Source organism: Eucyclogobius newberryi, unplaced genomic scaffold (assembly GCF_026437365.1).
Source record: "Eucyclogobius newberryi isolate DKJ021-1_F unplaced genomic scaffold, fEucNew1.0.hap1 SCAF_14, whole genome shotgun sequence".
NCBI lineage: Eukaryota > Metazoa > Chordata > Actinopteri > Gobiiformes > Gobiidae > Eucyclogobius > Eucyclogobius newberryi.
Window position 1 is genome coordinate 26,958,190 of NW_027315768.1, and position 10,744 is coordinate 26,968,933.

The 10,744-nt window shown below is 39.9% G+C and overlaps 1 protein-coding gene across 1 annotated transcript in view; it reads left to right on the plus strand.

Annotated features, from left to right (window-relative positions):
• Positions 1 to 1,294: 1,294 nt before the first annotated feature.
• The window catches only part of nxph2a (neurexophilin 2a), a 39,708-nt gene continuing 30,258 nt past the window's right edge, over positions 1,295 to 10,744 (plus strand). The window contains exon 1 of the mRNA XM_072444072.1: positions 1,295 to 1,426. Coding sequence (XP_072300173.1) covers positions 1,382 to 1,426 — 45 coding nt within the window. The 5' untranslated portion in view covers positions 1,295 to 1,381. The remainder of the gene's footprint in view (positions 1,427 to 10,744) is intronic.

Here is a 10,744-nt window from a genome sequence, read left to right on the forward strand (position 1 = left end):
CTTCACCACAATATGCTTCATCACAATATGCTTCACCACAATATGCTTCACCACAATATGCTTCATCACAATATGCTTCATCACAATATGCTTCACCACAATATGCTTCATCACAATATGCTTCATCACAATATGCTTCATCACAATATGCTTCATCACAATATGCTTCATCACAATTGTGATTAATGGATCATTTGTGAAATACTTATTTTCGTTTTCAGTAATTGACTGTTGTTTCTAATCCAACTTCAGAAATGAAGTGTAAACATAAAATCCTTATGTTTTAAAGGTGCCCTGAGTGGCACTTTATCCTCTCAGTGGAGTGTCTGTCACCAGTGTTTGTCTTTTGATGTTATTGCTTTGCCACAGTATAATAGACACTTTTCTTTCATTCATTCAATCAATTATGCTTTACTGACAGTTTAATGCCTCCAAAACTTGGTTTGGTGGTGTTTCTAGCTAATTGTCTCCATGTTGATTGCTAAAGTGTATGACATTGTGTTTAACTTTTGAGGCAAAGCAGCAACAAAACCTACATTTAAGTGTATGAAGAAAAACTATCTTTATTGGCTTGTTTTGACTAATTACACGGTTTAACTTAGTGCACTAAACGGGCTTTATTACGCCACTTAATTAGTCACGTGGTCAAATGAGATCGACACATTTGCATCACTTTATTCACGCGTTCATAAAACGCATAACCGGTGCGTTAATAACGATCTGTGCTCTCGGTGTCGGGGTCACATTCACGTGCACCTCGCCCGTTAACCGCACCGCGACCGCACCGGACGCAAAGACGCACACGGACAACCCGCGGCGGCAGATGCGCGAGTGAGTGAGGAGGAGGAGGAGGAGAGCGGGAGGAGGAGGAGGAGGAGGAGGAAGAGGAGGAGGAGGAGGAGAGCGGGAGGAGGAGGAGGAGAAGAGGAGGAGAGCGGGAGGAGGAGGAGGAGAAGAGGAGGAGAGCGGGAGGAGGAGGAGCAGTGACAGCAGCTGGATGCGGAGCGCGTGCGCACTCACAGCGGACCGCGCGGGGATGAGACACGCTCGTTCGCCCCGGTCCACAACTTTATCTCCTCGTTTCCCATAGAAGTTTTTCCAGTTCTTTTCGGGGGGAAAGTACAACGCGACTCGTACTGGATTTTAGGAGCGGATCGGACGAACATGACCGACTGATCCAAGAGAAAGAGCCGGTGAGTAAAAAGTAAGTTTCTGGCGCGTCCGACCGCGTCCGAGCGGAGCGTGATGTCCGTGCGTCTTCGTTGCAGGTGAAAGACTTAAAAGCGATGTGCGCGCGCCATGTGCCGGTTCCCGGGGCGGCAGAGAGGATTTAAGCGCCGTTGATCGTGAATTGTAGTTCCACAAGTCAGTGAAAGAAAAGATGAGAGCCGTGCAAACACTTCTGCTGCTCTTCCTCCTGCGCCAGGTGAGTCCCGCCGCGGGGGGGACAGTGCACGTTTGGGACGGGACACAACAACTGCGCAATGATGCCGGGCTTTGTGCGGGACTTTGGGAATAACTGCGGCTTTTGTCTTACTTTGGGACGTGTTTGAGCCTTTTGGAGATGTGGTTTCACCTGAGATTCACCTGGCAACATGAAGAATGTGAAATATTTCAAACCAAACTATTGCAAACTTTACTTTTGACCTTTTCAGAATATTTGCTGATTGATTTATTATTGCATATAATTTGCAAGGAACATTATATTATTATTTTTATTTTATTTAATTCATTAGATCTGTAATGTTTTGGTAAGATCTTATTTTAGAAAAAGCAATGAATTCATTTCATTTTTAAATCCAAAATGATACTAGAGATGGTGTGACAAAAGTGATATATATAAGTGATATATGATATTATATTATATTAAACTAAAAATACTGTAGCTTATATACAATTATATTAAGCACCAATGTGTGACTGCAATATTTATGTTCACACGTTTAAAAAAGTTGTACTTCAGACATTTCTGTGTAAAACAAAAACACATTTGGTGACGCAGACAGATTCAAGTCTTACAGTGCAGTTTATTAACAATAGAAATTGATATAAATCTTAGAAGACTGCCCAAATTACTGCGCTCTTTCACTTTAAATTGTATTTATTGCTACACCGCTAACATCGTCTGTCTGTGGTATCTTGTTTTTCATAACTTTAGCTTCATCTCTGCGTTTCATTCATTCCTTATCTTTCTGTCGAACCTCAAACCAGTTTTAAGTCTCAGCAAAATGGGAAAATGCTCAATACAATAGGTGAAAATGACTTTGCCTCCAAAACTTGCAAACAGTGATGAAATTGCAAATCCGTGGTTTGGAAGACCCTCATTGTCTCGTTTAAGCTTGAATCTCTCTGTGGTTTTGATGGCCAGATATTACCAAAGACAGATTTTTAGGCTCAAGGCAAATGTTCAAGTGGCTTTTTTTCCTGGTGGATTTTTATCATTGCGCTTATGCTTATATTCTCTGACTCCTGCCGCGATCACACCAGAACGGCAAATGCCATGTCATTGAAGCACATCTATGCTATCCTTCAAAGATGTTTCCCCCCTTTTTCAGAGCTAGCCTTGAACTGAAGTTTAAAAAAAAAAAAAAAGTCTGCGTTGTAATCAGCCCGGCACCTTAGGGACCACCTCAGCCCTGAGAGGGGGAGAGAAAGAGAGGGAGAGAGGAGAGAGAAAGAGAGGGAGAGAGGAGAGAGAAAGAGAGGGAGAATCTCCAGAGACGAGCCCCCTTCATATGCTCCGCTGCCCCTTTGTCCCGCTGGACCCGGCCCGTCTGAAAATGGACATATTGCTTCTTATCGCGCTAACTACACGCTTGTCTGGGGGTTTAAGCGCGCAGGGGTAAATTGGGGTCACATTTTAGCGCACGGAAGTCATTTTGCGCTGAAGATGTTTGACCAAGTCCATAGTGTGGTTGGATTGAATCGTGTTTGATACAGTCATAAAGACGTATAAGGGCTGAAGTTTGACCAGGAACATGGGTTGAGGTGAAAGATGAGTCAAGAAAAGGAATGTTTTATTTATTTGTTTGGTTTATTCAGCAGGAACAAGGCACATGAAGCAACATTTTTATAATTGTACCTGATTTAGACATCTTTTTTAAGATATAAATGTAAGAAATGTGTCATACTGTATATGTTCTTCAGCAGTTTTACTATTATTATTTTTCACACTTGCACATAAATATTTCTGACAAGTAGGATTTCTGTAGATGTTTATTTTAGAGGACATAGTTTTTGTTTTAATGTGCATTTTCAGTCATTTCGGTGGTTGTAGATCTGGCTTAACAACATCACCCTCCGGCAGAGCAATATTAAAACAGGATCTCTATTCTTTAAGGGAATAACGTATATGAATTATGATGTTGACATAAGACATCTTTTGCAGTACGGTGCAACACTGGACCTTCATCCCTCCGTACATACATTTCAAGCAGGTTAAATTAATTAGATGGCTTGCTAAAAACATCTTCATAAAGGTCATAAATCTCCAAACGCCCGCATGCTTTTTTACGACTATTATTATTTTGTAGCGCACTTTATCCTCTTGTAGTTCCTTTAGCACGCGCGAACATCTCCTTCACACCACACTCACAGCTCCAAAAACGGGCATCAAACAATCACCGAAATAAAACAGAAAAATAGGCTAAACCCGCGGCCCGGCCTCAGCATCTGTGCCTCACCCCGGGGACGTATCAAACGGGTCAAAACCATCCTCGGAGAATCCATTCTTACAGCGACATCTGCCGCAGTGAACCCGGGCCGGCGGTGACAAGAGAACAATGTCGATAAGATAAAAGCTCCTCCGGCAGCCGTGCACCCGGACACCGCTCCACCAGCTTTACTGTAGGATTAAGTGTGTAAGAAGACACTTATACAACACCTCTGCAGTGCGATGACAGCGTGCGTAACCGCGCAGGGACCGGACACGTTTAAGCTCGTGGTCGTTTTGATCTTGTCCATGCTTCTTTAGTTAATGTGTTACAAGGCGTTTCTCACAGGGAACGTGGCCCTGAGTTGAGTGGTTTGAGTTGGTTTGAATGTGGGCGTTTTGTGTCCAACGTTGTGAGAAAGCTGTGAGACATTTAGCATTTGAAGTTTGCGTAAAGCAGCATTAAGTATTACTCAGTTACAGTTATTCAATGAACCACTATAACATCAACAATGCAGTGAAAATGTTGCAATTAACAATCATTTTCTTGTCATTTTATGGAGCTACAAAGAACAATTTATTTTTATTTTTCTTTTTTAGAGACAAAAATGAGAGCTGGAAAAAATAGAGACAAAATGAAATGCCATAAAATTCATATAAATAAACAATGAACTAAAGTTATATAAAGTAAAGATCTTGTTTAGGCGGTGCAACTTTCAGATCCGTCCCGCAGTTGGGTTAAAGTTTATACATTGCTGTTTTTTTATGTAGGAACTTCATGTAGGAATCAGATTTGTATTTTTAATGAGGTGAGACAGCACACTGCGATATTCAAAGTCAAAAAAGCGCTTTGGCAAGGACGCCCGGTTTATCCTTGTCTTCATAACAAAAACACAAATTCTACAGAAATCCCTTCCCTTAGGACTCTTTAACCCCGCTCCGCCTTTCCCCAGCTCCATTATTTCTAACAACGCTCATTATTTATTTATTTATTTATTGTATATGTAAAAGGCAAATAATGTTTAAAAAAAAAGAAAAGTGTCATAAAATGTACAGTCGTGGGGATTAGGAGCAGCTCTTTAATCTCTTGTGATAATACGGCGTGGACTGATTGATTAGTTTTTCAGGAAGCTTATGTCAGAAAAACCTAATCCGTCTTTGGATTGTGCCAGCCTTGTAAGGTTTTCCGCGCCGCCACTTTATCACGGCGGCGAATTACAGAGCTGCTGGGCTGTGATAAGGTCCTCGTCTCCCTTACCCGGAGCCCCCCTGCGACCCCCCCATCCCACTTTCCCCACCGGACAATAAAAAAATGTGTTTATATTCTTCACAGCCCCCGCGCTCGCACTTTGGCCCTGGTCGCTTCACATCAACCTCTCCCAGGATTTGACTTGTGAGAAAGCAAAAAAGGAAAAAGAAAACTGGCACTGGAGTCTTCAAAAGCCGCCACAGAAATTGGGAGGAGAAAGAGGAGACATAAGCAGAAGAAATGGCAGCAGGACAAAATTGTGAAGAAGCGATTTAGGCCGCGACCGGAAGTTTTGTGATTGCGTTTGAAAAGCAGGTTAAAGGCGACACTGCAGGTTAAACCCGCACTTTTGTGACTAACAGACAGTGAAAACGTACACATTTGGCAATAAAACGTAGCATTTTTTTTGTTATGTTACTTGTTTTCCTCTGAATATTGGATAGAGTCAATATCAATATAAGTATCAATCTTTCAATGTTTATTTAAGGCAAGACACAAGCAAAACTCATTTAATTTGTTTGGCTTTTGGTCAAAATTATTTAAATTAATCCATTTAGATTCATACATTGGGACACTTGAAAGGCCGTTTTCTTAAAATGCATTTATATTCCATAGTGACATAAAGATCAACCGCACTTAGTTTAATGACATTTCTATTGATGTATTAAGTTATCATGTTCATTATTGGACATGAATGCATTCACCTCTTTGTTTGACAGTGTGATTGGTCAAAAAATTCAATCTATAATTTCTGGTCAGTCAAAAAACACATTATTAAAATTATTGATTTAGTTTCACCTTAATTTGATTAATTGTTTTGGTTAATTTGGCTAGGGTTCGTTTTTTAACCCACTTTTCTTTTGCTGCTAAACCTGTGTTCATGATATTAATATTCCTTTTTTGAAAAGACTGTCAGTAGTTGTAAAGGAGAACGCATCAAGTCTGTTCCCCTAAAACATGTTAATAAAAGATAATTTAATCATCATTCATTTCTACACAAAATAAGGTCTGTCCCTCAGCATGCCAATATCTATTCATTCGAGCTAAAAAATTGATTTACACATTTTGACAAGAAAAAAAAACCATTTGCCCCCTGGTCTCAGCGTTAGTGTATGCTGCATGTGACATCATGCTCATGCTGAATGTACCACATAGTTTTCATGTAATAAAGCCAATTTGTTTTCCCCCCCAGCACCGATATGTTGTGAAATCTGTCAAAATAAGACCGCTGTGTTCTGTCTGTGCATTTGTAAAGCGATTTTATTGGCCGCGAACCAGGAAGTAAGGCCGGTGCTGTTGTGACGTCCAATCCCTGCTCTGGCATCTGAACAATGCGAAAAGCCATTATAAAGTGAATAATAATTAGGATTCGAAACATGTTTTTCACGTTTTAAGGTATTAACAATTAGTTATTACGCCTTTAACTGTAGTTTTTTTTTTTCATATTTTGAAGCAACCTTTACACTAGTCCATGCAATTACTGTCTCACAAACATAGTAGAGCGTGTATCTCACAGAGTGCATTGACAGCTTGATGAGCCTGGCCTAGTGTACAGCCAACACACTCACAACACACAACACTGCCTTCCAGAGGTGATTTTGGAGCTTACATGGCACTGATGTGTATCTGTGAACATATTGGGGTCATACTCTTTCTCCCCCTCAGGCTTGTCTCGATATCCCTCATAAACAAGTCTATATCTCTGGCATTTGGGGTCCTCATCCTCAAAGGTTGTCAATTCTTCACCTGTAATCCCAACAAATGAACAGCAACAGCGGCTGCACTCACAACATCAACTGCATTGACCACCTTTCTCAGTCATCAATCATAATTGTGTGTACACTGGCAATAAATCCATGCTAAAGGTCCAGAAAATGAAGATTGAAATGTGTGTGATTTGTAGGCGCTACTGGAACTTTCTTTGGTATTATCTGTCATTGGAAATAACAATAACACTATTTTATAAATCCAGTTCCTCACACAAATGTGCTATATAAAGAAATGGATTGGATTTCTAATTTCAAAGCCCAACTTTGTAACTCTTCAACCAAACCGTTAATTACATTGTAATGAAACAGTGAAACCTCTGGTGGTCAATAAGACCATAAGGCCACCTCTGGTCATTCTGCTGAAAAGCCCCTGTTGCTTACGCAGGTCAAGAGTAGAGACCCGCAGACATCCACACTAACATATATATACATACACATACATATGTGGTGTGTAATCTGAGTATTACATATATTACATATTGTTTATGAGAGTTTTGTTTATAAAAGTTTTTCTAATAAGAGTTTTTTGTTGTTGTTTTTTTGAAAGCTTTCTATAAGTTTATCTGTTCTTTTACCTCTGTACCTACTTGCGTTGCAACATGGAAATGTCCCCATTGTGTGGACAAATAAAGGCTTATCTTATCTTCTATATGGTTGACGTAGGCCCGGGTAACCAGGAGTGAGCTGCTGGTGTCCTTGGTCCACACAGAGCAGTTTCCCTCTCTTAACTCTGCCTTTAATACTGTAAATCTGTTTAGTCTGAAATGAACTCACATCTGTCGCCGCGCTCGTTCAACAGGCGTGATAGAACCGGCCTTTTGCTTGGACAATAGATCCAAGATGGCCTCCGGATGCTCCATTAAGGACTTAAGTCAGACAATTATGAGTGGTGTGATTACCGTCCCGGGGCTGCTCTTATGATGAAGAGCCTCTGCACACAGCTCCATCCACACACAGCTATGAATTTTGATGGCTGTTTTGGCGCCGCAGGCTTACTCCAGTGTGCGCGCTCTACCTTCTTGTATTGTTGTAGCTGCGCAGCAGGGTCAAAGGAGTGTGGCGGCGGCTAATGCACAGCGCTTCCTTTTTAACAGCTCCTTTAGTACTGGCCTGTTCGGCAGAAAACAGCCGGACTCAGACATTTATGTTTTATATGGCGAGGGTAATGAAAGGGCACGCTACTTTCTGCACCCAGTTCTGTACAGTCACAGTTCCCCAGCAAATGTTAAGCGTCCCAAAATGATTGGAATATATTCAAATGGTATATAGTATGTATATATATTCTATAACTACCAGTATATGTATTTTAGATTAAAAAAAGAAAAGATCTGTCTGGCAAATTTGGGCATGGCAAAATGTCTTGATTTTGCTGATGAACTGTAGTATTTGATGCTTTAAGTTGGCTTAAGTGCTGTAAAATCCTATTGTACAGATATTGTGCAGTTTTCAGTTCACTTCTAAATATGTAAATATGTAACTATGCTGTGAGTAGTCAAAATGTAAATGTATTCAGTTTTTACTGAGGGTTAGCAAAATAGATTTATTGCACTGACATTGATATTTCGTTCAATCGTCATGTTGATAACTATCTTCTGCTGGTCGGCTGCATGTCTGCATTGCCTCTTGGTGATATGTTCAAGTCAAAGTTTAATACTAGTTATATGTTCTTTTAATATGCTGGTTCTTTCACTTTACACTTGAACGTGTACAATGCATTCAAAGACTATTGCTTTGAAATAAAAACATGTATATTATCTTGATGACTTAAATATTGCTTCTTTTTCTCATAACGTCTTAACATAAGTCAGAAATGCTTTACCTAGTTCTGTCTCTGTGTTTACGGTTCCTCATGACTTATGGCCTGATGGGATGTCTCTTTGACAAACTCAACTGGAAGAGGCTGTATTTCTCTTTTTATCAACCCTTCATGTGTTGTGAAGGAGGAAATGAACCAGGAGCCAAAGCTGTACAAGCTATTTCATGAATGGACTATTTTAAAGTGCATATGACGGGTTCCCCTGTTTTTCTAATTATGATTTTGTTTGGTGGGATATCATATTTATCATAGTTTTACATCAGTCAAGTTGAAGTTTGTAATGAAAAATTGTAAAAATTACAGAGCTGTGTTCTCAAACAGAATCCCTCTGTGATGTCATCAATAAGCGACATTCCTACGTTTTCTGAGAGTTTAAACAATCAACAACAACAACAACTACAAAATAAAGGCTTTATCAGGTATCGTTATTTATGAAATCATCAACGTTTTTGTAATTCATATGGATTTCGACCCTCGTTTACAATACGGTTGCTAGGTAACAGTCGTGGAATTACCTCTGCCTATGTAACATAATTATGCGGCTCACGTCCAGCCAGGAAGCGGAATTATAGAAGTCACCAAAATTGTCAAACTGGGGGAAAAATATGGAGCATTTTTAGATAAATCTTAAATTGAAATGTGTATTCTGTGTCTGTATTCGTCCAGGAGTGTTCCATTGTAGAAATAATTCAGTTGTAGTCATCTGGACTCTCAGAAATGTATCCTCTGGGTAGGCCCTGCCCACCGGGCACAGGTAAAATGTGTTATTGGTTTCACCAGAAACTAAACCTCTTTGTTTTCTATCAAACCAGCTTTGTTTACTGTCAGTCCTTCAATGGGCTATCAGCCTCCTATTGTACCTGGCTCACTCGCTCACCTCCCTGTTTAACTGATTAACATCCGAATGCCCTGGGCGTCGACCTCTCCAGGGATTCAAAAGTCCATTATAAAGAATCGGAAGGTTAAATCTTAACCCACCGTTTCTATTTAAAGATGTTTTTTTTTTTTGTTTTTTTTCCTCTTTCAAACCATCTTTTCCCCTGGTGTCTTCACTTCACTGTCCTCAATAGAGTGGTTAGTGGCTGTAAGATGAAGATGCACCGCACTCTGTGGTCCTGAACTTGCATGTCTTCTGTGCTGATAAAGCATCTAACATATATCATATGCTCTTTAAGAATACTCAGAGGTTTCTAAATCAGGCTATGGCACATCAAAAAAAGCTGGGATAAAGTGTTGAGTGTATGTTTTTTAAAAATCTTTTTTTCAAATGTAACTATGGTGAATTAACTTCAGATGCCACGGCTAGTAAAATGCATAAAATGTGCACAATGAATGTAATGTAATGGGGGTTTGCCACCTGCTTGTTTCCCTGGAGATGCCATTGCTTTACCTGCCTTTACTGTATCTCCATGGAGACAAAGAGGAACTTATCTTTTTCTTTGTTTTATTTTTAAATCACCTGTAACTGATTAAATGCAAGCAAGATAAGTTTAACGCCTTTCTGTAACATTTCAGGCAATGGAAAATAAACAATCAAACAAGTGCACAATCAGGCGGTGTACAACCTGCACCTTTAAACAATCCAACTGAAATCATGAAGTACAAACGACTGTAAACAGCATTTTACAAAACAGCATCAGTTCTTTCATAAAATCTTAATGTTCCTCTTTTGTTATTGTATAAATCGTTTTCCTTATGCGTGTGCAATGACCCGCTCCTGCTATGGACCACAATAACCCCCCGTCACATGTCAGAGCTGGTAAATTGATTAACCCCTTTAATTAAACGCACATTTCTCTCCTTGAAAAGCCGGGTGTGACGCTTAGGTGTAAATCTGCGTTTGATTATTGCCGTCCCTTTGAGCTTTTCTTGGCAGTTTGTCGCGTCCCGCCGTTCCCAAAGCGTCTTTGCATGTTTCTTGTGAAGTACCTTTCTTTAGAGTCACTCCACAAATTGGAACCAACGCCTTTTTCACGTCGCTTTTATTCTTCAAAGGTTTTTTTTCTTCTTCTTTCTCTGGTGTAAAATCAGCCTTCACTCAATCAGCTTAGAAAAGAAAAACAGGAACATTTCTCAGTTGTATTTTGAAGAATAACTGGATGTTAATGGGCAACTGGAGTGAAAGCTTTGTCCAATCTTACAATAGTATGGTATTTATACAAAAAATAATGATGTACAGAGGGATTTAAATGCTGCATTTTAAACATCACAAAGGCGTATACAACATTTGCACGCCATTTACTGTACATTTGAGCCTT